Source organism: Anticarsia gemmatalis, chromosome 15 (assembly GCF_050436995.1).
Source record: "Anticarsia gemmatalis isolate Benzon Research Colony breed Stoneville strain chromosome 15, ilAntGemm2 primary, whole genome shotgun sequence".
Lineage (NCBI taxonomy): Eukaryota > Metazoa > Arthropoda > Insecta > Lepidoptera > Erebidae > Anticarsia > Anticarsia gemmatalis.
In genome coordinates, this window is record NC_134759.1 from 11,663,231 (window position 1) to 11,689,467 (window position 26,237).

The window sequence follows — 26,237 nt, forward strand, 5'->3', positions numbered from 1 at the left end:
TTTTAGAATTAAAAAGAAGCAGAAAATGTCTCGTGGTAAATAAAAGAAAAATCTAGTATATTTTTAATGACACACATAATTTTATTTAATCTAAAACTCAGCTCTCGAGACATTGAAATAAAACATCTAAACAGTACAACAAATGAATCTCAGACAAAACAAATTTCAAAAGCAAAACATCTTCAAACATTATCCAGTTACAAACAAAACTCAACATTCTAAAATAATAAATAAGGTTCACTATCGCTTGCGCTTTATTCTTCTTCTTCCTCTTCTTCATTATCTTCCACATCAGTGGGGTCTGCATCAGGATATGATATTCCAACGCTATCTGTTACTTCATCGGCATCAACTGGAAATATTTCAAGCTATATTTTGTTACGTAGCTCACTTATAAATTAACAAAAAAAATAGATAGACTATACCAAATCCAGACATAAACTAAACAGTCCCGATCTCAAAGGATGAGTTCGGGCATCTAATAATAGAAATGGGAGCTATGCTTTAGCCAATAAAATATATCCACAAGTTAGGTAGCCCCGGCTTCTAAACGTGACTGACTAAGTTATTTTGAAGAAATAAATTATTTATATACATAATAAATAATAAATTAATACATAATAAATTAATTTTCAAGACAAGTATAAGACAATACCATTCAAAATGCATATGATTAGTGCATTCTATATTTCTACCGGCCACCACAATCTTCAAGAACAATTAACAAAGCTCAATAAAGCATAACAGACAGAATTAGTATTTACAGCACATAGTGAAACCAAACGATTCTCACCTATATTATCACCAGGCAGCTCAGTGAGTATTTCCTCCGGTACCTCGGGAGCCTCTTCAATGGCAGCCGCCAGTCCTCGACCAGTTTGTTGTCCACGCTCCTCTGGCACTTCGGCGTAATCATCGTCGATCACCGTTGCGGGGACCTGGACAAACGTATTCCTTCTAATTCTAGTGTATTATTTGTCTCGATATGGTTACAACATTACAGATTAAAGGTTGTTGTTTGCCATGCAATTTTCTCTATATAGATTCTAGCTACAAAGATTCTTCGTCGTACCCAGTTGAAAAGTAAGTATTCCTGTATGATATCTGAATGCTGACTATCATGCATGCATCATATATTTCTATTTCCTGATATTCTGCCTAAATAACATCGCTAGATAACTGTTTATTGAGGTCCGTTCCAAAATCACAAGTCTCAGAATTAAGGGAGATATGAATAAGGAGAAAGAAATGTACTCACCGTTGAGAAAGAAATCCTGTTGAACGTAGTGTTGGTAGCGGAGTCTTCTACTTTCACTGACCCTTTATCTGACGGTGGAGCAGTGCTTTGACTGCGGACTGCACACAAATAATAAATATCATTGGACAACTCAGACACGGTCATATGATTTCAAACTAAGCAGTGCTTGTACTATGGTAACCAAATTTTACTTATATACTTCTATGCGCATACTTATATACTTCTAATGGCATACTCATATAGATAGGTACATTAACAACTAGGCTCAGAACAAATACTCGTGCTCATCACAGAAATAACTGATTAAATACTTGAAGTAATTTTTACAATGGATAGTGAAATTGCCCCCAGGGGATCTTTGTTTATACCTTCAGGTCCAGGACCTATCAACTTAACGCCTTTCTTAGCGCCGGTCTTATCAGCGCGTTCTTCAAGGAACATGTCGTCATCCACGTGAGTGATCATCTTCATTGGATCGTATGGAAGCCCGAGGGCGGCTGTCTTCTCGTTCTCGAACATCTCTGATACGTTGTCTTCTGTTACTGTGTCTCTTATATTCTGAAACATTATTGTGCTATTTTGTATAACGTTCAATTAAATTGAAGTATTTTTGACAGTGGCAATTTTGCTTTCTGTGTGAACTACTACTGAAAATTAATAACTTCTTTAAATAAATTTACATGTTCTGCGTTAACTGTATCTAGTGCGTGTATTGTGAGGCAATAAAATTGATGATTAGCAAAATAAATTAATAATTTTAGATCTCAGGCTCTATACTCCGGGCTTTCGATCGCAAGTGGCAACCCGAGGCAACACACCAATGACTTTTCGAAGTTATGTGTGTATTAGAAATAATTATCACATGCTCCAACGGTGAAGGAAAACATCGTGAGGAAACCTTGCATGCCTAAAAATTTGTTTAAAACATTTATTGAGGGCATGCAAAGTCCCCAACCCGCACTTGGCCAGCGTGGTGGACTCAAGGCCTAACCCCTCCCTCATTACGGGAGGAGACCCTTGCCCAGCAGTGGGACATTAATGGGTTAAATTTATAATCACGAATACAAGCCTCTTGGCAGAGAAACTTAGGGTATGTAACCCTTTTTTAGTAGGATTTGAATCCAAGATTTTTTAATTACAGCCGCATTTGCTAGTGCTGAGTCACAGAAACATACATATTAAGTGCACAATGCGAAAGTTTAAGATACTTTGTATCGCGTATTATGTAATGCGAACAGAGATAAGAAACTAAAACGTGAGACCCAGACGAATGTAACATTACGTGTGATGACTGCAGTCTACCTATACACTGTTAGAAACAAAGAAATACGTAGTAAGAAGTCAGCACCTATTGATGATATAATCAATTTATTTAAAGTCGTAAATTTTGATGTTTTACTACTTTAGCTCTTGCCGATATCCTATAGCGGCCAATTTTATTCAAACTCAAAAAAGGACTTTGTTTATAGTATCCACTTGTGTGCAAAATATATAGGTATAATCTATTCCATTATTCTCATAGCCTGGTGAGACGGCTAAACCATTGGTGGTAAGGCGGAGGACCGACGCTATACGTACTTTCCGAGGCATGGAGGTCAATTACTTTAACTTCCTGACTACACGGGCAATCTTTGAGAAATTCGAAACAAAATCTCAGAAAATACTTACTTTTTAACCCGACCCACAATTTAAACAGTCCTCTTTTACTAAATATGCCACATTAGCAGTGGATGTTTTTGTATAGACTTACGATCACGGGTCCCAGATCGATTTCCCTCGACACAGCAATGTCAAGCGGTGGTCCTGAAAGGTCCGCCTTCCTGCCTTGCATCTTGTCTTTCTTCGGAAGCAAATGGCTCAGTATCTTCCTGCGTACATGATAACCTTTGTACGCTGCCTATAAATGAATAAAACTATTTAATATCATATGACAAAGGCACAATTTTTTACACACACTTTCTTCCCCTGTAACAAAAAAAAATACCCTGTGTGATTCTCTCCAGTCATCCTTAGTTCCTACAATTTACATACACTCACACAAAATCACGACTTCCCATAGGGGTAGGCAATAGGCACAGAACACGCCACTTGCGACGATACTTACAAATCTCCCTCATTACTCAGGAAAAATTTACCAAATATTTGACAGGAATACGTACTTGAATCTTTTGAGTAGCTCTATTCAATTCAGTGAACGATGGTTTGGTTCTCTTATACAGTTCCAAGGTGTGTCGAGCCGCGATCTCCCATGGTTCCTCTTGTTGCATCTTGATACCCTGGATTATACATTTCGTCATTATTTGTCTAATTTCTATATAATTTAGTGTTTAGCAAACACTATAATATGTAAATTATGTTTTAAATTAAATAAAAGCTTGTATACGCAATCATTTGGACATCTCCATAATGCTCAAAAGATATAGGTAATTAGTGTAGTGATGGCTCTATATTTAGGTTTACAGATTTGTTTAAAATATCACTCGCTAATGTTTAATTCGTCTAGCAAAATGTCAAACTAGCTTCATAATTTAGCCTTGATCTAGCTCAAACAAGTAACGTGGGTTCAAATCCCACACCCAATGAACACAATATGAGTCACAGTTTGTACTTAATCTATAACCTCTTTGTTCATAAATTGGATACAGGGAGAGTCCCGAGTGGAGCTTAGTCATGTAATACGTACTTTTTTCAACAAGTCCTTCCGATACCAGTAATCTCTGTATGCGTTTCTAGCCACTTGACAAACTTTAGCTGACATATCCTCGTCCAGAGGAATCCTTGCGAGAATTTTCTTTAGTATCATGTATTCTTTTACTTTTTCTGAGAAAAAAAATGGGTATATAAAATTGAATATGATTATATTATTAAACCTAGATTCAGATTATGTTGCTATAACCACAATTATGAAGTTCTCTGAATCACAACCTCCCAACATTCCTTTTAAAGAGTAATAAATTATTAATAATTTAAAATTAAATAGTACCTGCCGTACGTGGACTCATAATAATATGTCCTTTTCAGATATGATACAAATCACTAAAGTGCCAAACCTAGAGGTATGAACAGATCTATACAGATAATAAAAATAATTAATTAATATTTGCATCTACGCCACTTCATACCTCTTCCTTCAACAGGTTCCGTAGTCTCAATCTCTGCTTTAATAATCTCGGACAGTTCCGCAGCCGGCCCCCTTTCCAAGCCCAACTGCAGAAGATGCTCCGACACCGAAGGTCTGCAGTCACACAGCTCGTCCAGGATCTTGACTGCCATGATACCGTGCTCGCGAGTAATGAGCAGTGCCGAGAGGTAGTTCGCTATGAAGTCCAGGAGACGCTTTGGTTGAGCTCGGAGTACCTTGAAATGACGGAGATGTAAATTTTTCTTTGCTAAAGTAATACTTCTACTTACTAACATCATAACGTGGTTAATTTAGAGTACAGCATAGGTATAAGGCATAAGGTTAATTTAGCGGTTATTACTTTATTAGTTTTTTTATTCAATACTGTTTAAAAAACCGTTTAATCTCATATAAAAAAGTTATTGAATAGATAAATTACCGCTAAATGTACTCAGAAACCGGGGCATAGTATAAAAGAAACGATCCTCCTGTTTATCTGTTAAGCTTGGTGCACACATATTCGGTTCGGCAATATACATATTATATCGAACAATAAAACTCGACTCACTTGTGCCGATCGGGTTCATTTACATTTATTCTGTTTCGACGCCAGGCTACGCCGAACCAAATATGTATGTAGCAAGTCTTACTGTCAAACCGCTGAACTGATTACGATTTAGTATGAAGAAGTGATAATAGTTGAAGTGGATGGTGGGGTTAAAAGTTCGTACGACAGAAGAGCTGCTGTTGGGTAGTTTAAGATGAAAAAGTGGCTTCATAGCCTACGCCCTACAATAATAATTGTATCCACTCTAAAAAGACTAGCAAAAGGTCAGCTTTTTCTTCTTTTTTTTCTTATTGTATGGTTAGTAGTCAACCTAGTATCAAAGTATTCAAGTCGCCCGAAATGTGAGTGAACATAGGGAATACGTAACTCATTTCTATCTACCAGAAGTAACGGGTTCTAACCTCTCTAGTGATATCCGACATCAGCTCTTTTAGACCTTCGGGTACCGTGAAAACATTGGCACAACCGTGCTTCTGCAATAACTCGTTCATTTTATGTATTTTACAAACTGCTACTCGACGATTTGATTTTCAATCAAATGTCATTGACACTGATATATTTTCTTCTATATAATATAAAGATCATTCGACGTCAAAAGGTCATTCGACTTCTGAAGATTTCATAGACTACTGTTTTTGGCATTCGAATCCTTCTTTTTAGTTACATACTAACTTATGCCCTTGGCTTCACTCTGGTTTGTTATTTTTCTAAAAATATTCTGCCTAATTTCATCATAATCTGTTCAACTATTTTAATGTACTAATTAATAAAGAAGAAACAGATAGAACTATTTACGAAATATGTAATATTTTTAATTTGAAACAAATACAATTTAACTACATTTCTGTTAACTTCGGTATTGTTGAGCGGTTTAAATGGCTTCGCTAGTCTATTTAGATTTCATGATATTGCCCTGAATAAACATACAAAGACGCTTAATAAAAAGAAATAGATTTCTAGGTCAGACTAACAGCTTCTCTCTTCATAATCTAAACTACATTTACCTCAATGATTCATATTGTAGCACTGAACACCGCTAAAACAATAATCAACATACCTACCCACAGCAAAACCCGGCCTCATTTCAAAAAAGTATTTAAAAACGTTTCAAAATCATTTACCGATTACATACTGTCTGGTGATTTAAAAACATTCTTATCTCTTTTTTTTTTTTTTTAGACAACTCCCGCACTAAGAATTGCTCTTGTGTCGCGGGGACTTTTACAAACATACAAACAACGGACACAAAGCACAACCAGACCCGAAACAATTATTTGTGGATCGCACAAATAATTGTCCCGTGTGGGAATCGAACCCACGACCTCCCGTTGCAGTGGTATCGGCGTGGCGACCTTAAACCACTGCGCCACGGAGGCAGTCTTAGCACATAAGTAACAATGAACCGATTGACACGTGCATACTGTTTTGAAACACTTCATGTAGTTTTGATTCGTTCTATTGTGCAGGGACTAAACCGTAGATGATTCACAATTGAATTTAAAACACGCTGAAACTGTCCTTGTACATACATAATATCATGACTGTTATACCCGAAGGTGAAGGCAGATGTATTGTAATGCACCCGCTAGTCGCCATTATTTATTAGTATTTTAATAAGTAACTATTAAGTAGTCCCAATTATTAGGAGGCTAATCTTTGGCTATATACCGGACACGTTACCTAACTCCGGACTACTACAGATAATAATGAAAATGAAGAAGCGTTTATTAAAATATATAAAACAAAAATAAAAAAAATACATATAGCTTCTATCGTACAACTACTGAGATCTTATTTGCTATAATAGGCAAGCCTGTATCTTGGAGTCCAATACAATCTAATATAAATTAGAAATATACCAATAGCACTACTAGGATGGTCTTGAAATATTTTAGCATTTATGTTTTGTTAGTTTCAATAAATTTAACACTATTTTCCGCAAATAATGTAATAATCACGCCTATTGTATTTATGTAAAGTACATACTCATCGGTACTTCACTCTTTGTTATATACCATTTTATATTGACCTTCTGTCGCCCTTTGATTTCCGTTTGAACTTCTACGATGCTATCACAAACGGGGGAAGGGGGAGGTCAACTTAAATTGGACGACTTATACATAACACTAATTACGTTTACGTCGCATTTTATTTCGTGTCAAGCGAATTTGAACTTTATGCCGTTGGAATAAGATTGCTTGATATTTTTCCTGTATGTAGTATTTATGTTGGTAGCGGTAAATACAGATTACGACGTTTTATTCGCTATGGGAACTCGTGTAGTGCGGGTGTGCGCTGATAGGATATAAGTGTCATTATTGATAAACATATGTAAATAAATTGATAAATTTTCGGTGTCATCCGTCCACATGTTTGTGATAATAACGTTTTTTTATAACAAATTTATGTGTACCGTCAAATGAAAATGTGAATTATTGTGACAGTGTGTTCAAAATTATAAAAAATAGGGTGCACCGGGTTTTAAGAAGATAAGACAAAATAAAGAAAAATACTGCAAAAATCAAGAGAAATTATAGTTTTGTAACGTGAAATTGTATCAATAAGCTTCGTTAAGGAAGCAAGTTTCAAGTGACAAGTAACCAAAAAGCAATCAAAATGCAAGTGATAGTGGCAAGGGCGATATCCATGCTGGCTCTGGGCATAGGCAGCTTCATAGCCGGCATGCTCCCGACTTGCTTCTCAGAACGAACGAGGCAAAGTCACCCTCTCATCATCTCCTGCCTACTCTGCTTCGGCGGAGGAGTCCTTCTATCTACTTCTCTAGTTCACATGCTACCAGAAACGAGAGAAAAGCTTCCAGAATATTCAGAATTGATGCTGTGTATTGGTTTCTTCACTGTTTATTTAGTGGATGAACTGTCTCACTTGTTTGTAAAGAGAAATAACCACAGTCATGAAGTGCCTGGTGTTGGGGAACGGTCCAGTTTGCTGGCGAGAGAAAGAGAGGACGGAGAAATGAGGGAGAGGCATGATGGAGGATCAGAGCTGTGCCATGTCAGTCACACGGAACCTTGTAATAGGAGTGCTTCGGGAGTCATCGGGTTGCTCTCGGCTTTGTTCGTACACAGCGTGTTGGAAGGACTTGCGATTGGATTGCAAGAAAATGTTACCCAGGTAAGATTTTATTTCTCCTTTCCTTATAGATAAGCTTTATTTATTTATAAGCATGAGAACTTTAGAAACGAAATATTTGTTGGTAATTGTAAGGTTATGCTAGAATTATAAAAGTAGGGTAGGCGGGATTGTTGTGATACTTATAAGTAATTTCATTGTATAGTGCAGGCAATTTGCCAATTTTTGGATTGCACGGAAAGACTAAAATACTTACGAAAAAATTCGGAAAGAGGACATCGATGTCGGCCAGTAGCATTTAGGTACATAAATAAATAAAGCTGTAATAACACCATATAAGGTTCCCGTATTTCCTTGTTCTTATTAAGTTTAAGACACAGTTTGTCTTGCTTGTGTATGTCCACACATAGTCAGGGAACGAATTACTTTTGCGAATAACAAAATGTTTTACTACTTACTTTTAGTGTTGACTTACGATCACTTTCTCATCGCCGAAAACGTGCATTCGTTTATACTTATTTGTTACGTATGAGTACATAATATACCTCTGCATTACGTTTTATATGTTTAACCCTGAATTAGTGATTATAATATATTATAGAAGGTAACTAGGTTAGGTATTCTTAACAGAACAATCCATATAATAAATTATGTGTTTAGATAAAAAGAATAAGTACATAATTATGTCAAGAATTACATCATTTTATCAACTCATTTCTAAGATTACACCTTATTGTGATGTGACCTTGCTCAGTTCAATCAGAATCAGTTCAATAGTTTCCTAGTGATAGCGTAACAGTTATAATGTTTATATATTTAACTCATTACTGTCCCTCTGCAAGGCAAGGGTCTTCTCCCAAACGAGGGAGGGGCCTTGGCTTAGGCCTCGAGTTCACCACACTGGCCAATTGCGGATTGCAGACTTTACATGCCCTCAATGAATGTATTACCCAAACAAATATTAGGCGAGCAAGGATTTATCACGATGTTTTCCTTCACCGTTAGAGCAAGTGATAATATTATTACTAATACACACATCACTTCGAAAAGTCATTGATGTGTCTCGGGTTCGAACCATCGACCAATTTCGTCAATCCGAAATATTGTTACAATTGCGATGTTCGATAACTATCATTGGTTTCCTACTTTTGCGGAATATAGTAGGCTTACAAGATTCAAGTACAGTTAAAACAATGCTTAAAGTTTAATGAAATCATTGTAAGAATAATCGAAATTACGTATGAAGTTTCGCTTTTATAGAATTATAGTAGACCCCCAGATACTCATTCGCATTTAAAGTATGTCTATTACGTGAGGAGATGCGGCGTGCATTTCGGTAATGTCCCCAAAGACAGGTTTGTTCGCATGCGCAACATTATGCGTTGCATCATTATGTTAATACCGTTATTTGTAATTATTCTAATTATGAAAGAAATGTGCGGTTTACATATTTGTAGTTTTATGTCTTGATTTTGTATTAGGTTGGTATTTAATTCGAGGATCTTTGGATATATACTGATAACTAGGTCTTAGGTTCGATTCCTTTAACACGGAACGTCGGAACCTGTTAAATGGCTTTTTGAGTAGTCGCACTTGTCTGTGATAGGTTAATTTTACCAGTAAATAGGTTATTTACTTATTTGTAAATAATATAGTAATAAGAAAGATAAGGGTTTTGTCTGGCTGGTGTGCTATCTCGAATAATATTTCTGAGTTTGCTTATGATATGATCGCTTTTACACGAAACGTTTTAAAATCTGCCGTCTTTAACTTCCAAAGACTGCAGGCAAACCCAAAAATATTAATTACAATTCCATATGCACAGAATAAATTAAATATAAATGTAAATTCAGAATGCAAAAAAATAACATTTGGTTTTAAGTTACCCAAAGAACCGTAAAAAAGCAAAGAACTTGATTTGCAAGAAGTCATTGATATATCGTTGGTCCGAGTCGACGGCACACAAAGACTTAACCTGTTGGGCAATCACTAAAGATCACTAGTGAAAGGTATCCGGGCCCGCCTGCTTGTACAATCAGCCACAAAAGTCAATTTAATTCAAATAATAAAAATCTGAAAAAATGTGACGCAAATGTGTTTTATTTTATGACAACAACGTGTTTGGCGCAGTAGTTATTGTGGTTCCCACTTTGCAAGGTCTCTAAGATTTAATTTGGGTACAGCTGGGTCATTTTCACACAGTCTCAACGATGTAAAACTAACTCCTACCCGCGACTTCCTCCGAGTGATAAGATTTCCAGTGAAAAGTATCCATAATTGTGTTGCAGCCTGAATCAACATCTATCCTTTGATAAAAGTAAAATATCGGTATGTGTAGTTGTATTATAATAAAAAATACGAATTTGTTCATAAAATCAAACCCGACGACACCTCAGTAATATGAAAGGTCAAAATAATCATAATTCATTTTAAGCATCTTGTTACGGCACCGTATAAACTGGTTTTGAAAACCTAGATATTGTGTACAGTGACTTTTGGTGTTGAGTGTACGACAATAGCCTTTATAAGGACAAACGAAACGGTCTCATTGAACCAAAGATCTTTGTTTAAATCAACTTCATTTAGTTGCAAAGCGTTCTGCTTTATATTATGATGCTTAATTTATTTCTAGAGGCCTGGGCTGAATACGTCCAGATATACTTAATTCAATTTTTACCCGTTGATTTCATTCTCGTGGGAACATTGATCCCGTATAAAACTTTTCCCGACTTTATCCAATTTACTTGATGCAATTTTTTTTGTTTTCACAATCAATCTCATACAAGACAGGATAATGCTGTTTGTATGTTGAACACAAGCTATTCCGTTGTTCCTAGTCTAGATATGTATGTTAACAAATTAAAACTGTTATAACAAATTGTGATTATTACAGTGAAGAATACCTAAAGACCAAAATATTATAATACAAATTTTGAAGTCGCAATAATATAATTAGGTTTTAATATTAATATTATATCAATAATTTAGTATTTGGGATTCAAAATCAAACTTGTTTTCAAACTAACAAGTTTTGCAACATTTTTTTGTACAAAATGTATAAAGAAAAGGTTATTTTTCCTTATTTTGTCCGTCAAAACTTCTCTCGGTTATTGTTGATTGTAAACTTGCAATTTTAGAGTTAATTAGTTTTTGAATTTTTCAATTTCCACGCTCGTTTGTTTTTATTGTGGAGAGATGAAGATTTTACTTACGCATTTTTCTGCTGTATAAGTATAATTTATGCAATCACTTTTGACATTTACTTGCATACACTTAAAACATGCATGCACATAAAACATTGCAAGATATGTACCATTTAGTCTGTGCCTGAATCATTTTTTTGTCTTCTCCTGCTTAACTGGTAGGAATGGGCACTAAACAGTAATAGACAGTTGTGTTGTGTCCTATTTAGTTCTTTACCAACATTTTTGATATTTACGACGAAATGTTGTTTTATTGTATCAATCATTAAATATATTTTTGATAATTGCATCAAATAGACGTATGAGGCTGATTATATTATTCATACATTATTTCTTAATCTTTTCTTTATTAAGAACCTTGCCATGCATGTCGGTTTTATATCTTCATAAATTTCGAAATAAGACATGTTCGTAGCCTTTCAGGTAACCGAAAAATTCTAATTAATTAATTAACGAACATCTCAAAACCTTCCGCTAATCAGTCCCACGATGACCTACATCGAGTGATAAGCCGCTCTTAAGATAAGAGAACAATCACTCGTTTTCGTTACGCCGTTATAACTTATGATATACGAATAATCTGATAAATGTATCAAAGCTAAGTTATATTTAATTGTTAATATTAATATTCTCTGAAGCATCGCCTTTATCTGCTGTTTGCATGTACTTGACTAGATTTTTGTGATTGTTTCTAACTAAACCTGATTATGCAAAATTTTCCATATGTATGTGAAAATTTTCATGCATAGGTACTGAAGCCAATGTTTGTGCTAATTGTGACACTGATAGACCCAAATTCAAAGAAATCGAGTAAATTAATTTTTATTAAACAAATAGTAATAAGAAAATGCATATTACGATAATAATAATATGTTAAAAGTCTGTAACAGACGTTAATTTATGAAAATTGCCAAAAATGTTTTAAATACCGGTGTTTACACAACAGATCTATGTTAAATCATGTAAAAATGTCTGTCAATCGTACAGTCCTAGAAATAGTTATTATATTATACATTTTTGGCTGGTCCTCCATACATTATCTATTTAAAGCGTCGTCATAGTTCACTATTACTGCTGATATTAACCTGATATAGGAAAATTATCATCATAAAATATTACTGTGAAACAAAGCCCTACCCTATTCTAATTATGTCTATATAATAGTACATATACAATTGTTATTGTTTATCGTAAACAAATGAATATTGTTCGTCATATTCTTACGAAAAAGAAAGTGAACATTATCTCTGATAAGGTTGTTGACCTTTTATTATCGATGTATGATTCATAACTTGAGTAACAGTGAAAGTTTCAATTCTGCCTACTAGCACTTGTCAGCAAAATAATTTTATTACGATAGGACAGTTTAAGCAAGACTTTTGCAAAAAAAAACAATTTAATATCCATCATGTATTTATTTCGTAGTTTTATAAAATGTTATCTATACTAATATCATAAAGCTGAAGAGTTTGTTTGTTTGAACGCGCTTAGGAACTAGTCGTTCGAACTGAAAAATCGTTTTGTGTTGAATAGACCATTTATCGAGGAAGGCTTTAGGCTATATAACATCACGCTACGGCTATTAGGAGCGGAGTTGCAACGAAAAATGTTACAAAAACGGGGAAAATTATGACCCATTCTCTCATATGTGACGCAAGCAAAGTTGCGCTGGTCAGCTAGTCTTTTATAAGAAGATTCCACCCCTCCCTCGTTCGGGAGAAGACCCTTGCCTACCAGTGGGACGTAACGCGTTAAAACCATGTATTGCTATCAATGGCAGAAATGTTTGTTAAAGACAAATGTTGTGCTATTATAATATTACAGACTTTAAAATATTATGTAGTTTTAGAAAACTCAAAATTCGGATTCGTAATTCTGATCTACTATCTACGCGTAATAACCAAATTGAAAATGCTGAAAAAAGATTTTCATGAAGAAAACAAACCAATGTAATCTTTTTCTTTAAGATTATCGGTAGTTTTATTTAAATCCCATAAGCATTAGTGAAGTAAGCCAAGGCCACCTTAATCGGAACTCTAGACATTGAACATTTGCACAAATTGATAACAAATAACAACGAAGTAGTATTAAAATTTAGCTCGTGTGATAAAACAGCTTATAAATGTATTAAGTCGATGTATGTGCATTACACATTACCTTGAATGCATAAAAATGCATTTTATTGATGCGATTATCTTAATATTTTATCATTAAAAAGTCAGATAATTGAAGGAGTGGTACTTGTTATACTTCCGTAATCTTGATAAAAGTAATTTGGTCTCTGCCTACCTCTATGGGAGTGATTTTATGTTTGTATGTATGTATGTGTGTATGTATATCGGTGTGTATGTATGTCTGTATGTATATCGGTGTGTATGTATGTCTGTATGTATGTACATATGTATGTAGCTATTAGAGCCTCAAGTGGAATTAATTATGCTACATAGTGTGAACGCACTATTAGATAGGAAAAAAAACAGTCAAAAATGTTATTTCCTATTCCATAAGGTAACTCCTACAGGAAAAGTGGATTTTACTAATTAATCATATTCTGTGAATTCCGAATTTACGTAAAATTCCATATTTTATTGTACTAGGTATATAGATATGAAATAAAACCGCGTCACAGCCCCATTGCTGGCCAGAGAATGATAAAGGGTTTTTTAGGCTTTGAGTTCACAACGCTGGCTATATGTATATGGGTTCGAGACTTTACTTTTATATAACTTCCAGGTCTTCTGCCTCCGTGGCGCAGTAGTAAAGATGGCCGTGGGTTTGATTCCCAAACGGAAAAATTAGTTGTGCGATCCACAATCAGTTGTTTCGGGTCTGGTTCTACTTCGTGTCCGTTGTTTGTATGTTTGTAAAAGTTATTGCGACACAAAAGCCATTTTTAGTTTATTTTTCTTTTTAACATTATACTAGGGAAAAAAGCAATTGAAATTTGCAAGAATAAGTTGGTAGACATAAGCAAATGAGTTCATTAAATCCTGGCTTACTCATAAGAATGAAATCATCTATTTATACAAATACATCATTTAACTGACCTAACTAGTAATAAAATGAAAGTACATTGCTGTATTGTATACTTGAGAAATAAAAACATGTTGTACCAATTGTTATTACTTATTATCAAGTTATTGTGAAACTACAATGAACGCATTCGCTTTCTAAGCAAGTAAGTGGTTGAGAGTTTAAAACCTAGGCATGACTTTTCCAAATTACGTGTGGAAAAATGACCTCTAAAAACATCGTGAATATAAAAAAAAAGACTTATGCCACATAAGTAATTGCTCTTGTGTCGCGGGGACTTTTACAAACATACAGACAACGGACACAAAGTACAACTAGACTCGAAACAATTATTTGTGGATTGCACAATTGTTTCGTGTGGGAATCGAACCCTCCCGACACAGTGGTAGCGGCGTGGTGACTTAAACCACTGCGCCACGGAGGCAGTCGAATCCTTGTGTGTCTCTAAGTTCTTAAAGCGGCCTCAGGACTAAGCCCCTTTTGTCAAACTGTTCGATAGTTATGAATTAAATATAAGCTACCTGGCCCTCGAGATTCTGTTAGCGAACTAACTTTCATCCCCTATTTAAGGGTAAGGAAAGGGTAACTTATTTTTGACGTAGTCTGTTTACAACTCCGGTCTTCAACTTTTTCATCGTTTTAATAGTTACGATAGTTTGGCTGTATATTATTACGTGCAAAGGACAGACATACAAAATTTCACTTTTATGTAAAGTACTAGCTGACCCGCGCAACTTCGCTTGCGTCACATAAGAGAGAATGGGTCAGAATTTTCCATGTTTTTGTAACACTTTTTACTGTTACCTACTCTGCTCCTATTGGTCGTAGCGTGATGATATAAAATATGCTTTTTTTTCACGAAAAATATTCTCAAAATTGTTTATATCTCTTAGTTTAACGAAGTCGCGCTAAGACATATCCGCCATTAAAACAGTTGCCATGGCAACGGAATTTTGTTAATTCAATGTCATTATAATAATGATTTTTCGCGACTTCGTTGAATTTTCTGAATTTTCCCGGGAAATGCGTCATTTTCCCGGGGTAAAAAGTAGCCTATGTCCTTTCTCGGGTATCAAAATATCTCCATACCAAATTTCATGCAAATTGGTTCAGTAGTTTAGACGTGATTGAGTAGCAGACAGACAGACAGACAGACAGACAGACAGACAGAGTTACTTTCGCATTTATAATATTAGTATGGATTCAAGAAGTATTGAGAAATAAAACATGTTGTACTAATTGAAATTAATATTATTATCAAGTTAATTGTGTAACTTGTAACTCGGGGACGTGGTATTTCCTCCTATGTGTATCGCCTTTACATGCCTACATATTAATTTATGTAGGAATACGTATTTGTCGATATTTTCCTTTAGAGCGATTGCACACCTGTGCGTGTATTGTGAACATCGTGATATATTACATAGATTTACTTTGTTATCTTGTTCAATTCTCATGCCTCTTTTTTAGCGACGTATAAATCTTCATTTTGATTTTAGTAAGTAAATAAATATACCTAAACATTTTGTAATTTAACTTCAAATACAAAATATAATCTCGTGTCTTCAGAGCCTTTTTTAATAATCTACCCATCAAAAAATTTATTTGACAACTTAGGTGATCCCTAGTAGGCATAACCTTAACAGGCAGTAGATTATTGAGAATGGCAGACTTCAAGATAGCGATTTCTGAAATAGGCAGAGCTAAATACAACGCACAGTTTTATTAATCAGTTTTATTTATATGCTAAAGATTCAGTGACATAAAGTATTCTGTTGTAGGCAGGTCTATAGCAACTTTGTAACCAAATTATACAGAGTATTAGTAACTAGTATCACTATGTATTTAAATATTACAATTATTATAACATCATAAATATGATATACATAATATCAAAACAGAATCAATGAATATCTCGCATCATAATTGAACATAAATACATTTTTATGTTTATCTAAACCGCGTCAGACCATAATGATATGCTGGTGCTATGAGGAAAATATAAAGAAAATAAAAAACATGCATATCTATGTTACCTATGAATTTTTGTAAGGGGGGTTTTCCCTAATATGATATACCTACTTTCGTGATTCGTAGAGGAGTAAATAATTATCTCACTTGTAGAATTGAGTTCACCCGCATTTTTATTAGTTTTTTCTCTATTTTTTAATTTAAATACTTACATAATGTATCTTAAATAACTTGTCTGTTATACCAAGAGATATGCACAGTCCCCAACCCGCAGTTGACCAGCGTGGTGGACTCAAGGACCTCACCCCTACCTCATTTCAAAAAGTATTTACAAAAATCTCGGGCATGCGTAAAAAATTGTGTCTTTTCTCCTATTTAATAGTGAAAAACAGACAGTTGTACTTCTGGATGGTCGCTTTACAATGACAACTGCTTCAGATAGTTTATTCTAGCAATTTCAATCTTATTTTATGTTTTACAGTACTTTCAGAATTGAAGTAAGGTTTAAAAATGACGAATCTTCAAACTTGTATAACTCGGTTCAAAGTGCCATATTAATTATTGCTCTAAATGGCTATTTCTATAGATATATATATGCTACTTTTGCTTGTTGGCACTTTAAGAAAGGCCCAAAATGGATGATATCCTTTAGTTCTATTATTAGGTCTTAAAGTGTTTTTTATAAGGCTGCTACTCTACAATCAACGATAAATTTTACAAAAAAAAGTCGCACCATTATGCATGGTTAAGTGTGGTTTGAGATCATGTGAATGACTGATCGTATGTTATAAGTAGAACAAATTGGTACATTAGCGTTACGCGTGTGAAGCGTGATATTATGTGTTGTTTTATATTTCATTGCTATATTCGATACGCGTCCGTTTATTTTGAAAATATGCATTTCAAGCATTGTATAATAAAGAAAGTGTTATGTTAATTTAATTTGCAGTTTTTGATAGTTTTGTGATTATTTTTCTCGTTTTTATGTAACAGGGTTTGTATAGTTATTAAAGTAACCTATCGATAATATTTATTAGGATTAGAATTCTCTACTACTATCGACTACTGACAACCGGCTCGTCATCGAGAAATTTTGTATGAGGTCTCATCAGCGCCTCTGATGGGCGTAGTAGGAATTATTTTGACAGTAGGTACATTCTAAATGACAAACTTTCGTTACTCGACAGTACTGACTGTACCGAATAGCGCTACAGTACTTACGCACAATTAAACTTTCTTACTGAAACGACGTTGGCAAGAAATGGGGGTGACGGAGACATCGCTACTTCGGGGAAGAAAGGGCGTAAAAGCCACTTTTGGCCAAAATGAGTTAATAATGCAACTTTGTTTAGTTTTCGACGCTCTATCGATCTGTATATTTAAAATTTCAATATTCCCAAAAAAATGGCTTTTACCCCCATGATTTTTTTCTCACCAAAACCATTTTTATTAAAAAAAATTGACGTATATGACATTATTTAATTATTTCAAATTAATAAGGGCGTATCACCATAGTATGAAAGAATATATGGTCGTAAATACAATATTTATTACGTATAAATTAACTAAAATTGATAAAATAGTATAAAATAATGGTATGTTTGTTATTTATTCTACTAGGTAGGTATTGGTGTATTAAATAAATAAATTTAGTTAAGATGCAAATCAGTTTTATTCATTCATAAATCAAATCAAATTGACAATAATTAGTCATCTTTTTTTTCTATTCCCTTTTCTGTTTTTTGTTTCGTTTTCTTACTTTTTATTAGATGATAGTAATTATTTATCATAGTTAACTTAAAATTTAAATTAATGAAAATAATCAAAGTTAAATTCAATGAATTTTTTTCTTTTGTTTCACTATTCATGAATCGTGTGCATTTAACTTAACAGGTAGGTAACCTAATTCGTTATAATAAATTTTGTAATATAGAACTATGATAAATCAGATAATAATAATTATTATGCTATTATTTTGAGCTTCTATGCACCTTAATTTCAATAGTCACCACATTAAATCTTACAAAATTATAATAATTGTAGGTTTACTCACGATAATTGTTATAAGTGGTGCAGTCATTACGACTTTTTCACTGTCTAAAGATGGTTTATACGACACGATGTATGTTAGCATTATAGATATTTGTGGATTTACGTCCTATAGTACGTATTTATAGACGGTGTAAAAGCCATTTTTATTAAAATTTTGGGTCGTAAATCCATCCTATCTTCTAAACCATAAGGTCTACTTAAAATTAAGCTTCTTGATATTAAAGAGCGCTTAAATGCAAGTACATATCAACAATTCATTCGAATTTAACTCTATTGGAAAAAAAGTTATTTTCCAAAATTTAAAAAAAAAATCGTTTTTTCGCTCCCCTGTAAAGTTGCTATTTTGGCTTTTACGCCCTTTCTTCCCCGAAGTAGCGACATAACAATGTCGGAGTCCTCGTCACCCGATAGGTTTTCTACGTCTTGTCGTGTAGTTAAACACTTATAAGTACCTAACTAAAGCAGAAAGAAACATAGGTGATTTACACTGACATATAATAGAACAACGTAGAGATCATCAATAATCTATTATTATTGAAGCACACAATGGTAGCATTATGACTCCATTACTGTAGGCAAGACATCAAGCAAACAAGAATGTCAAACTGAGCCTAATATCATTGGACGACTCACACACGGTTATTTGATTCCAAACTAAGTGCAGCTTGTACTATTTTAACGAAATAACTGATAAATAACAAATAACTGATACTTAAATACTTCTAAATACATACTGTCTTATATAGATAAATGGACAACCCGGCTTAGAACGAATACTTGTGCTCATCACACAAAGATTTGTCCCGGGTGGGATTCGAACCCACCACACGCGGCGAGGTGACCACTGCGTCAAACGAACAGTTAAAAAGCCTAGTTAGCGTAAAAAAGTTAATATCATACTTGATAAGATATGATCTTTAAGTACATATCTTTGTACATTTACAAAGGACAGAATGGCATATTATAACTAATTTTCTTCTTATATTTACAGATCCTGCTACTCTTCGCAGCGGTGGCGTCTCACAAGTTCGTAGTAGGCTTCTGTCTGGGCGCTGAGTTGTGCGAGAACTTTCCTTCACGTATGTGCACGCATGTCATCTGCGTGACACTGTTCAGCATGGGCTCTGTCGTCGGCATAGGAGTGGGAGCCGGCCTGGAGACTGTCAGCCAGTTGAAGGATTCCGCTGCTGTACCGGTTATGCAGGTAAAAGGGATTTTAATTTGGGTACGTTTTTGTTGCCCGGTTTTGAGGTCATGAACTTTGATGTTTGAAAAATATTTGTAGTACCTACCTAACGTATATTTTTTTGATAATTAATGTTAATGTTAGCTTTTCTTAAGTTTAGTGCTCATTTTTAACTGTACTGATTTTGGTGGCAAATATCTACTGTTTTTGCATTTAATTAAAATTAGGTTTGTTTACATCATGCTATCTACCTACATGTTAGGAAGATTTATGTTATTGTGATTTTGACCGATTTTGGGGTTTCTACTATCGCCATCTATTTAAAAACGTTGTCAACTTTCCAGGGACTGGCAGCCGGCACGCTTCTGTACGTGACTGTTAGTGAAGTGCTTCCCCGCGAGAGGGCGCGCTGGCACGAACGAAGACGAGACGCGGGATTAATGCAGTTTATTTCAGTAGGATTAGGATTTGTGTTGATGTATTTGACTACTAAATATTTAGGTAAGTTACTTAAAGTTATAATTTAGTTTATAACTACACTAAGAAATTACGAAACATACATTATTTCATCTATTCGATACTAGATGGCGTTATCAGGCCTAAAGTAATGTTGCCTTCGTGATGACTTACTAATACTTACAAAACTTTAGTTATACATAATATGTAGAAATAATAATATTATTCTGTTTCTATGTTATTAGCTGTAAACTTATTTATGACTTAAATTTTTTCCAGATCACGACGCTGACTGAAATTATGGTGACGACGTAAAGCTATCCAAAAAAAGAGACTTACTTAATAATTATAAGTACCTACTACCTACTTCCTAAGTAACAAAAAAATTGAATCATAATTTTAAAGAATAAAATTGAATAATTTTGATAATGAATGAATCCTTGAAGGATTTTGACAAGTTAGGATATAAGGTGACAATAAAAGAATTTTTGCTATTTCAGGTTTTTATTTTATTTAAAGTTTTGTTTTTGATGTCAACAATTAAATAACGTACAGCTGTTGTGATGATGGAAACATTGTTAAATAATTTGTAAGCTTTATTTTTGTTAATATAAAATATTTTACAATAAGCCCAATATTTTCAGGGACTTAAAATTTTGAACTTTTTACATTTAATTCGGGTATGAAGGCACCTCGATGGTAAGTACATTGAATGTCAACTGGTAATAGAACTATCATGCATATAACAAACTTTTCTACAGACCAACAAATCATTTTATTGGTTTACATACATTATAATTAAAACATGGCACTGTTCTGCGTAATGCTAGACAGGTTAGGTGGGTGCAGCGACATCTAGTAAACATGTTACAAAACATTGTTACAGCTACTCGCTAACAGATGGCGCTACACGAAGTTTATTGTCGGTAGATAGCGTTATCTTAATTACAAAAATATTCTTTCATTCTGTTATTACACATCTAAATGCACAAAATAATCTCAGTCCACAATACTATTGCGTTATTTATATACATCAAATATATTTTATGGAAGCGATTTCTACGTACAAACTAACATTCATACTGAATATCGGAATACCTCGTATTAAACAGTATAAATAGAATGAAATTAATCCTTAATAATAAAACTAAATTTTTAAATACAATAAAAGTATTACAAAATAGAAAATAATACAGATCTTTGACTCGACGCACTTATAACTAAGAAGTAAGTACTGTTACAATAATAACAAAAAATTATAAATTGTTAACTTTGAATAAATATTCTTAATTTTAAAGGGGAAGAGAGTATTATAATCAGTGGAACGACTTTATACTGGCGATGTGCTTCGTGTGAAACAAACATAAAGACAAAATATAAAAACCAAAACTATACATGAAAAATTCAAGAAAACGGCAAAAAATTAAGAAAATCGGACTTTAGAAAAGTAAAATAGTATTTTTTATTTTATTTAATGTTTCCCAATTGAAGAAATGCAAAAAATAAAGCCTTTCTAAACAAAGTATCAAGTTATATTTCTCAGAATGAAGTAAATATTTTCTTTGCAAGTATCAAAATGTTTGTTCCACAGGACATGATCGCGGACCTCACTACGCGGCTACAGACATGTTATTGTGATCACAGACGGCGTTACTGTTCTACCTTACATTATGATATCGATAGTCAATAGTCGATAGTCGATAGTCGACAGACGCGGCGCGCAGTGAAGTCGATAGTTCGATACAACTAGGCACCTCGATCCATCGGTAACTATTACGTACATGTATGGCTGGATCTTGTCACATAGAAATTATGAGAAAAAGGTAAAAATTGAGTGGAAAATTGGATTAAATTGTGTTTGAAATGCAGTTATGATTTTTTTGGGGATAATTTTATCAGATTTTTGTCGTATTTGCTTTCATGAAGTGTGTAAAGCATCTGTTTAAGTAGTTAGGTGTTTTTCCTGTGACAGTCACCATTACATTTAATACTTATTGAATACAAAATGACATTGGAATCCAAAAATTTCAAAATCCCAGATACAGTGAACTATTTAAATCTAAGTCACTAAGTAAGGCACTTTAATTTCATAAGATCGAGACTAACTAACGGACTACAACAAGAAGCGTAATATAGACAAAAAAATAAAATAAATACATTGATACACCGACCGATAGTTGCACCAATCAAGTAGTATACTTGAAGTAGGTAACGAAAAACGATCCACAGCATTCCAACACTAACAAACATAGCTTATCTCACGATACAAACATCAGACAAGGTATATTTGTGAACGTAATACTATGATCATCCCAAATTTGTTCAAAGTCACAGATTTCACTAGCACTGAGGAGCCTGGAGTCAGGTCTCGTCGTCCTCGACCACTCTCCTATTACGTTTCCGTTGCTTGTGTCTTCTGCGCGCGGGTTTCGTGGATTTGGGTTTGATTTGGCACTCACAACCGGCACGCACTCTCACATAGTCCATGGACCAGCCGCCGGAGCCTGGCACGGAGAAGTGTCCTTCGGTCCGGGGCTGGGGGGTCTCGGTGGCGGCCGAGTGGAGGTAGCGCACGAGCGCGTACGAGTACGAGTACTTCTGTATGCACCGCGACTCGTTGTACAGCCGCGCGTCCACGAACCGACACGGCTTGTCGACCACGTTCGGCGCACAGGACACTTCGAACAGCCGCTGCTGGTTCTCTCCGTCCTCGTACAGTTCCACGTAGAGGCCGGTGGGGGTGCGGCCTCCTTTCTTCGTGACCATCTCGAGGACTGAAGGGCAGCATTGGACGCCGTCTTTCTGGTTGCCCTCGCGCCGCAGTATGGCCTGCATGTCGCGCCAGTGCGATCGCTTCCACGCGATTGGCGCTGTCACCTCCAGCTCCTCGTCCGTCCTGGAAACAAGAAATCTATATAAAAACAATTTCGTTATTGGGTTGCCCAGAACCTCCAGTTTTTCTTTTAAAAAGACAACTCCCGCACTAAGATTTTTTCTTGTGTCGCGGGTTGTACTTTTACAAACATGCAAATAACGGACACAAAATACAACCAGACCTGAAACAATTATTTGTGGATCGCACGAATGATAAATGTTCCGTGTGGGTTTCGAACCCACGACCTCCCGACGCAATGGTAGCGGCGTGGTGACCTTAACCATGCGCCACAGAAGCAGTCAGTTAACTCCTAATGTTCCAGTCTAAGATCGTTTAATAGTAAACGATGCACCTGAGATGTCGACGGCACGCTACATCAAGCGCCGCATTACAATTTCTATTCCTGTATCTACTCCTCTAAATACTTTGAACGGTTCGCTCGTTCGGGTACACCTTAACACACACCTACGGCTAATGGCTTTTTTACGTTGGTTCCTTAATCAAGTAATATGAAATATTCATTCAACTAACATTTTTCATAACCAATTAGTACTGTATTTTCCACATTCGTTACTAATGGACCTCGTGTCGTCTCGTTTTGTCATTTACGATAATTAAAAAAAAGTAAGTAGCTATTTAAAAATGTAGCGTAATTTGTGGCGCTGATTTCCCTAATACAACGATAGCTACTCGACATTCTAGTATTTCAGAATAGAATATAGTGATGTGATCGCGTCAAGCAGTAGCAGTAATTTCAATATAACGTGCAACAAATATATTTATATACTGGTGAAACTTTACGTTTTGACAGTGAGAGACGTTGGCGTCAAATATGTATACAATAACACATAACTTATTTATTTAGGCCACCGGTAGTACAATAAGTTTGGTCCACTCTTGCCGCTTGCAATATTTGACTTGAAGCAATACAATTGTTACTCATAGATAGCGAAACTTTGATTTTATGTGATATCCTGACTTTCTTGACACGGTGTTGCCCAATTCAAAATGTTTGACTTGTGTATACAAATGGATTTAGGTATTGATTAGTTTTATGTTGTGTCTTCATATAAACTGGAGCAAATAATTCAAAGAAAACATCTCTATCTTACGCATGCAATTGGCTAATCGCCGATGTGGCACTACTGTATTGTATGCGACTACCGCGCAGAGGTAACGAGTTTTAATTCTAGATCGGGTCAAAAAGTTATTTGTTATTGTCAGTGATTGCCCGGAGTTATATCATTTAATCATTTGTCCATAATAATCAACATAGTTGTAAGAACATGACGCTTAGAGCATCATTGTCATTATTTTAATCCGTCACCACATACGGATCAAGAAGATCATGTAAAAAGTTTTAAATATTTGAAGGGTGTATACTTACACCACGTGGTGCGAGTAGTGAGGTTGGGGCGCGCGGCGCACGCGGCTCACGTTGGCTATCACGTCGCCCGCGTCCGCCACTGCACCACACAGCACCTAAGACAAACAAACATAAAATAAATACAAATACATTAAAAAATACGCAAATTCATACAGAGTGGAAGGAAAATTCGGCTGATGCTTAAAAGAGAGCTTTGAGAACCTAGTTTTACTTTTGTAACAATCGGTACAAGTACTTTACGGATTGCAGGCATGAGATATTACTGAAAATTGATCCTGAATTTATATTTAATTGCAGTGCACTTGTTATATCAGTTGTGGTTGTAAAATGCCAATGAACTCAGTAAAATGATCATTTAAATATTTCAAATTCAATGTTCTTATACATAAAATAACACTAAAGACATCTTTAGTGACCAAAAGATAGATTTCTAAATTCTCATGGAACAAAGTTTAGTACCAAATTAATCAAGTACTTAATCTACATTTCAGATTTAAATTTGCAAATTCATAAGTAATTTGTCACTTGTTATTGTAAGTGCTATCGGCAATAGATCTTAAAATTATTGATAATTTACTAATTAAGTACGTTATAGTAATTATAAAAAACAATGTATTGGTATGTAATCTTATTAAGAATTTAAATTTATTATTGTGATTAATGTGCGTACGATAAATAATGATAAAATTCTTTAGCAATGATCATAATGGTTGTCACCACATAACTACAATACTAGTTTTTATGCAAAGTCATGAAACAATGACTTGAAGATTTTGAGCTTAGAAATAGTGAGGTAAAATTCAGCGTGGGTTACATCATTGATCCAAAATTCCCAAATGAAGTTGTTTAAGTATTTTATAAAGAAAACAACTCGGGAAAGATTTTTTTTTTGCAACAAATAAGTTGATCGATTTCGCTACGTCTTAGTAAACGATTTTCACCCTTTGACCGCCACGGTCGGCTATACTCGACAAATTAGTAAGTTTTGTAGTAACAGCTCGACAAATTTTTGTCGACATTTGCCAACGAAAACATCGTGAGCACTTTCTGATTTGTCGAGTATAGCCGGCCGTGGCGGTCAAAGGGTTAAGGTTCACTTGGAAATAATTGTAGGACACGACGGTGAGGACAGACAACCAAGTCCTATATACTGGATCTACTGGTACATTATATTTGCTCTCTGATACAGCAGTACCTCGATTCTCTAACACTATCGAATACCGACAACCGGCTAGCTATCGAATTTTTGACATTTAGAATATACTGCCAAAATATTTCCTACGACACCCGTCAGAGGCGCTGATCAATTTTTCATACAAAATTTCTCGATAGCTACTCGTTAGTCGATACTCGATAGTTGTACAGAATCGAGGTACGGTTCTAGTGATTTAGTCGTTTGGCGACATCTAGTAATAAATGTTCATTCTATTTTTAGTAAACTAACTTCACGTTTTAATTCGCGTCTATCTTCAAAAGCCCTACAATAAACTCATACGGAACTCGTCTGAATTCAACAAAATAACAGTGGGATATATTGTAAACAAGATCAGAGACACACTGAGACATAACTCACATTGTTCGCGTTTCCAGACGTCATATTTTAACAACACCCGTCACGGTTTCACTACACTCTATCACTATTATGAAACTGTTCTATGAAACAACATTATTAACAACACAATGAAAATGCGACCTAATTTCGATAGGAAAAAGATCGGAATTCAATTCGGGATAAAAGTTAGTAAAATACATTTTTGTTACGATTTTTTCTACATATTTGTTTATTTTGATCTCTTAAAATAACGATTATTGACTACTATGTTTTCATTTAACCGGTCTATGGAACGATTATTCAGTCGTTACATAAGTATTTAGAAAAATATATAGACTATGGAAGAAAAGATTTAACTTTATCGTCAGACGAGAGAATATTGAGAAAAAAATATAATTTATACTAATATTATAAAGATGAAGAGTCTGTTTGTTTGTTTATCGAGGAAGGCTATAGGCTATATATCATCACGCTAAGACCAA

The 26,237-nt window shown here is 34.7% G+C and overlaps 3 protein-coding genes across 6 annotated transcripts in view; 1 reads left to right on the forward strand and 2 right to left on the reverse strand.

The window, feature by feature from the left end:
- Window positions 1-196: 196 nt before the first annotated feature.
- On the reverse strand, window positions 197-5,438 carry LOC142979024 (uncharacterized). The gene is made up of 9 exons (XM_076123766.1): window positions 5,349-5,438; window positions 4,381-4,615; window positions 3,942-4,078; window positions 3,418-3,534; window positions 3,009-3,155; window positions 1,627-1,816; window positions 1,259-1,356; window positions 794-938; window positions 197-352 (listed from the first exon to the last, which is right to left on the reverse strand). Exons 1-9 carry the CDS (start codon window positions 5,436-5,438, stop codon window positions 255-257), a joined length of 1,257 nt encoding a protein of 418 aa, XP_075979881.1. The 3' UTR covers window positions 197-254.
- A 1,779-nt stretch (window positions 5,439-7,217) lies between these two features.
- Window positions 7,218-20,435, forward strand: Zip88E (Zinc/iron regulated transporter-related protein 88E). The gene is made up of 4 exons (XM_076123368.1): window positions 7,218-8,082; window positions 19,291-19,503; window positions 19,830-19,986; window positions 20,221-20,435. The coding sequence occupies exons 1-4, from the start codon at window positions 7,564-7,566 to the stop codon at window positions 20,235-20,237; spliced, it is 906 nt and encodes a 301-aa protein (XP_075979483.1). The 5' UTR covers window positions 7,218-7,563; the 3' UTR covers window positions 20,238-20,435.
- A 22-nt stretch (window positions 20,436-20,457) lies between these two features.
- LOC142978798 (uncharacterized) overlaps window positions 20,458-26,237 on the reverse strand; it is a 231,601-nt gene continuing 225,821 nt past the window's right edge. For all 4 annotated transcript variants that reach the window (XM_076123370.1, XM_076123371.1, XM_076123372.1 and 1 more), the window contains 2 exons: window positions 24,204-24,298; window positions 20,458-22,837 (listed from right to left, as the gene is read on the reverse strand). In XM_076123370.1, the coding sequence (XP_075979485.1) occupies window positions 22,303-22,837; window positions 24,204-24,298 (630 nt within the window). In that variant the 3' untranslated portion in view covers window positions 20,458-22,302. The remainder of the gene's footprint in view (window positions 22,838-24,203; window positions 24,299-26,237) is intronic.